General features: G+C 37.4%; 1 protein-coding gene across 1 annotated transcript; it reads left to right on the top strand.

Annotated features, from left to right (window-relative positions):
• Positions 1-1,665: 1,665 nt before the first annotated feature.
• On the top strand, positions 1,666-5,662 carry hmgb1b (high mobility group box 1b). Its single transcript, XM_008426259.3, has 5 exons — positions 1,666-1,882; positions 2,974-3,129; positions 4,515-4,660; positions 4,774-4,948; positions 5,089-5,662. Exons 2-5 carry the CDS (start codon positions 2,983-2,985, stop codon positions 5,218-5,220), a joined length of 600 nt encoding a protein of 199 aa, XP_008424481.1. The 5' UTR covers positions 1,666-1,882; positions 2,974-2,982; the 3' UTR covers positions 5,221-5,662.
• Positions 5,663-5,760: the final 98 nt, after the last annotated feature.

The raw sequence follows: 5,760 nt of genomic DNA, 5'->3' as shown, positions 1-5,760 counted from the left end.
CTCAGGTCTGGGTGTTTGAGTCCATTCTGATACATCGTAGAGTTCAGTACATCTAACATAATCAGACATCACTACTTTACAGGCTCCAAAAGACAATAAATATCTTTAATAATAATTATCTTTCATTATCAGGTGTGACAATGGCAATTAATATTGGATTGGCTGTATCTGTTATTGTGTGAGCGACCACAACTGTAAATTGAACTGGATCTGTCTGAATGTGTCCTTCTAAATTCAGCCGCTCTCCTAACTAGAACTAAACAATGTGACCACATGACACGGTTTTTTACTTTCTTGCAAGCCAGCAGAACTCGGCACCTGCACACACTGCTAAAGGTACCAAAAGCTGATTTATTGACCGTGGTGTTACTGTGCTTGAATTGACAGTCAACCCGCCTGACCTGAACCCCGAAGAAAATCTATCTGCTGTTGTCAAGAAGAAGATGGAAGACATTAGAGCAACAACGCAGATGAACCAAAGGGCGCTATCGAAGCAAGCTGGGCTTCCATTACGCCGACGCAGTGCCACAGGCTGATCCGCTCCGTTCCACACAATGATGCAGTCATTCATACAAAAGGAGCCCCAGCAGAGTGCTGAATGCAGACAAATAAACAAACTTTTCAGAAGACTGATATTTCTGTTGAAACTAACCTATTGTGTTGATCTTTGGGGTTTTCATTACCTCTGAAATCAGTAACAAAAATATTGAACTGTTTTCCACAATATTTGCATTTTTGGGGGAAATTAATCAATAAATTAATAAATTATTTAAATACCTAATAAGCATTAAACTTTTATTCTTAAATATTAAGCTGGTCACATCTGATATTGGTTAAAATTGTCAAGCATACAAAATGAAAAGAATTAAGGATGTGATTTATAACATGTGTAGTAAAAGACTAAATTAATTATGTTATAAATTGTTTTAGTTGGGGTGTATCTAAATTAATATCTCTGCCATATAACCTGGTGAGCTTTGTTTTATCTGTGGATATTCAGTGATGCACAAAAGGACATCTGTGTAAAGTTGGGTCTTATTTTAAAAATCAATACTATTGGGAATATATGCTGATAAGACATTTTGACTTAAAAATTCGGTAACACTTTATTTGAAGGGGTGTGCATAAGACTGACATGACACTGTCATAAACATGACATAACACCTGTCATGAACATAAAGGAGTCTTTATGAATGTTTATGACAGTTATCATGAAGTGTCATTCGGTAAATAATGACACTTTTAATGCAAAGTTGCTCTTAAAGTTGTATTAAAAGTCCATTAAAAGTGCCAACTTTGCATGATTTTGTAAATTATAATTTAATGCAAATTTGGCATTTTTAATGGACTTTCAATGCAACTTTTAGAGCAACTTTGCATTAAAAGTGTCATTATTTACCGAATGACACTTTATGTATGTATAAAATTGGGTTCAGAATCCAGATTTTTTTTTTTATGCTTTAATTTATTTTTTTGTTTTTAGTAGTAGTAGTTTTCATTTCTGAATGTTATTTTTATGCATTCTCTTATTTCAGTAACTTTGCACTTCCTGTTGAGAATGCAACAACAACAAACAAGAATTTAGCAACGAACGGCTTGGTTGTGGACTTTTGTATCATTTTTGCATCCTCATACTTGGAGACATTGATTTTCAAACTTTAAGTTTAGCGCCACCGTCCCGTCGTGTTTTGGGCAGCCAACCGCACAACAAACGAGGCTCGGGCAGCGAGTGTCCAATAAGATATCCAAGAAGTTGGCGGCAGCCAATGTCCGACAGCCGGAGCCGAATACACCGGATAAACAAGGAATCCTCGTAGGCAAAAGACCGCGCACTCACGGTGCTACTTGTCCCATTGTTTGAGAGATACAACTAGAGAAAAGGGTAAGCATTCCTCAGTATTATCCTGTGTAGCACATATGAGAGAAACTCTGGGGTGTTTTATGTTTTGCATTGTGTCTTTGAGTATAAAGCTGAGCTGGATGGGATGCTTACCCTTTATGAAGCTGGTTTATGCTGCTCATTTCACTACGTTGACGCCCTAGGCTGCCATTAGCTGCTACTAACGAGACAAAGGATAACTTATCCCGTGATTGATTTAAAAGCTACTTATTCTGCGTTAGCAACGTCACCTCATGTGTAAGCAGCTGACAGAGAGGCTGGCTCCCCTGAACGCTAGCCCACTGTGCTAGCCTGTTAACGGTAGCTGCTTATTGAGGCTGTGCTGGTATGTTTCAAGCTAACGCTAGTTGCTGGTCTGCTAGCGCTGAGTGGTGCTGAGGCAGCCCGCCTGCGATGAGACGGGCGGAGCATCTTTTTCCGACATCATGCCTACATAAAACAAAACTTTTAATACAAATATTACAAACAAAATACTAGAGTGAGCACAACTGATAGTTATAATGACGTGGACACCCAAAATGTTTGTGAAAACAGAACGTCGTGCCCTTTTAATAAGTCTAATCAGCCATTTTAATGACTGCCTCTTAAAATGAGCAGTCTGCCTAGCTTAGCTCGAAGCTAATGCTTAAAGCAAAAGGACACAAAGCGAATGCGGAGCCATAATGGCTAACGGCTAGCGGAAAATCAAAGGAGGCGGAGGCCATTGCTAATGTATTCATTTACAAGCTGAAGCCGGATCACAGGAGCGCTGTCATCAAGATACTTAATATAAAATATAGCAGCTGCCTGATTTTACATAGTTAGCATTATAGCGCTGTGGATAGCTAAAACTACAGTAATGAGACGCATTTTGTAGTTTACATAAATTTAATATTGGCCTTTTATACAATGGATCATCAGTCACTCCAGAAGCCCCCCCCCCTCCTCCTCATATCCTCCCTGTTTAAACAATAGATGGGACTGACAAAGCAGGAGGCAGACCGTTCAAGCAAAGGGAAATTTGCATATCACTGCTGTTTTATGACTCCACTTAGATGCCTATTTTTTCTGTTGTTGTTTTTTTTTTTCTTTAGTAAGGCAAGATGGTGAAGGATCCCAAGAAGCCCCGGGGCAAAATGTCCTCATATGCCTACTTTGTGCAAACCTGCCGAGAGGAGCATAAAAAGAAACATCCTGATGCCTCTGTCAACTTCTCAGAGTTTTCCAAGAAATGCTCTGAACGATGGAAGGTAAAAATTGTGGATGATTTCTAAATCAATGATTTTTTTTTTGTAAAGCTTTAATCTGCCATTTCTGATTTACCTCCACTTTCTAGATAGACAAAATATACATATATGTATATATCTTGATAAAATGTCTAAGAAATAAATACAAAAAAATATTTTATATCAAAAACAACTTTACAGTTGTAAAGCTGTACAGAAAGAACATCTATTGGACAGCATGTCTGTAACACTTAAATCAAGATATCAATGTAAATCAATACAGTATGCTTTCTTTACCAGTCATACTTCAGTTTAATGTGTTTTTTTACTACATAGAATGAACTTATAAATCTCTTTTTTTAGAGATTCATGGTATGTTGACATCAATCAATGTTAGTCTTTATTTTATTTAAATAAAGATTAAATAAGGATTATTACATTTGTGTCCAATTAGTAAAACTGGTTTGATATGAATAAGCAGTGTATATTTCTACCTTGTTGCCATTTGTGTAAGCGATCTAGGAGAGGGTTGTCCAGTAGCATGTGACGGTGGTGTGCCACAGAATTTTGAGGTGTTTAACAGAAGCAATGTCAGTGCCATGTTTTTTTTTGTTTGTTTTTTTACAGATTAGAAATGTTAACGGTATTGAGATTTATCTTTGCCCAAATTTTCACCACCCAAAATGATTCACCAAAAAATCCCAATCACCCAGGTGGAATCACAAATGTGCACACTTCCATACACTGTTACACCTACAGCTTAGGGTTGCGTGCCTTGGCCAAGGGTACCATGACATATTCCAGGCAACGAAACTGGAATCCTAATACTCTTCCCATTGGGCCCCAAGTTTGGTCACCTCAAAGCATTGAAGGAAAATATATACAGTAACAAATCAAATTAGAATCCTTAAAGGGATAATATAGAGCAACTTTCCTGTGAAATGATCAGCGTCTGGTTATATGCCGAAGTTTTAGCTCCTTAACTCCCTGTAAGCAGCCTGGAGCGACATTTGACATGCTGCTATAAAAAAAAAGAGAGAAGTTTCTTTCTCCAGCAGTTTTTGACTCTGTGTTTAAACAACTTACCAATACTGAAACTACCAAGCCTTTCTACATCAAGAACAACTTGCATGCAGACGAGTGTTGCTGATAATGCAGTCTGGTAACGTGCGGTGTGGTTTGCTCAGTTAAATGTAAAAAAAAAAACAAAAAAAGAAAGTCAAATATTTAGTTTCTGACACTGATTAGGGCTGGTAAAGAATAAAATCATCCAATTCAGGTCAACAGTCCAGTTCTTGGTACATCTTGGATGAAAATCTAGCAATCAGAAATAAGCTTTATGTTCTAAAGGTATTTCTTGTATAAATGTGTTTTTATGTTTATGCTTTATAATTTCTTTTGTTTTAAAGACAATGTCACCAAAGGAAAAGGGAAAGTTTGAAGACATGGCCAAACAGGACAAGCTGCGTTATGAGAGGGAAATGAAGAACTACGTGCCCCCTAAGGGCCAGAAAAAGAAGCGATTCAAGGACCCAAATGCCCCAAAGAGACCACCGTATGTACCCCGAAATAAAATCACTGTCTCGATTTCCTTATATATTTCACAAGTTGTTTTTCTGCCTGTAGCTTCGATATTAATAATGAATCCCACAATCCCACACCCTACAGGTCTGCGTTCTTTCTCTTCTGCGCTGACTTTCGCCCCAAGGTTAAAGGTGAGAGTCCTGGACTCTCCATTGGGGACACGGCCAAAAAGCTTGGAGAAATGTGGAACAGCTTGTCTGGAGAAGAAAAGCAGCCGTACGAAAAAAAGGCTGCCAAGCTGAAGGAGAAATATGACAAGGTGAGTGGTAACTATGCTGTAATTAAAGCGAGTCTGATTCAGATCTGATGGTCATGCTATTTCCTTTAAATACAGTTTAGAGATTATTTTATTATAGAAAATTATTGTAATTGAAAAGATATTTGTCCTGCTCTCCACAGGATATTGTGGCATACCGCACAAAGGGCAGAGTGGATTCAGCACCAGCTGCTGCAGCCAATGACGATGAGGAGGACGATGAAGAGGAAGGAGACGAGGAGGAGGAAGAGGAAGAAGAAGACGATGATGAGTAAATTTCATAAGGATGGGACCGGAAATTTTTGTTTATGCCATGTAATCCTAATGTACTCAGTTCACCATCTTGAATCATGTCAAATTGAACAAGATCATGTGTATATTTAATGTTTTTATGATGTACAGTGTTAATCTCCTTTTTTTGTAAAGTTAACACTACATATCCTAAGTTTGAAAATTTTCTAGTGGTAGTTCTGTATTCCTGCCATATTATGTAACTATTTAGAAGGACTACACATCACTATGACAGTAAGTAGTCTTTAGGTGTTACAACTCAAAAATGAGATTGATGAGTTGGTAGTGTATCTTTATTTTTTATTATTATTATTATTTTTTTATGTGCTGTCCCAGTGTCTTTTTATTGTCCTTTTGAATACCACTCTAATATCAAATGCAGCTGTCGACATTAAAGAATGTCTTCAATAAAAATTTCTTTTTTAAGATGTTTATTTCTCTTCCTTAAAAGCTATAAAAAACCCAACATGAAGAATCAGTTTTATGGCCTCATTCTGCATCTGGGGTCTTTTATTTTAATGCTT

The sequence above is a fragment of the Poecilia reticulata genome, chromosome 13, assembly GCF_904066995.2.
Source record: "Poecilia reticulata chromosome 13, P_reticulata-male-v2, whole genome shotgun sequence".
NCBI lineage: Eukaryota > Metazoa > Chordata > Actinopteri > Cyprinodontiformes > Poeciliidae > Poecilia > Poecilia reticulata.
The sequence above is the reverse complement of the archived record's forward strand: the minus strand, read 5'-3'. Positions and strand labels throughout refer to the sequence as shown.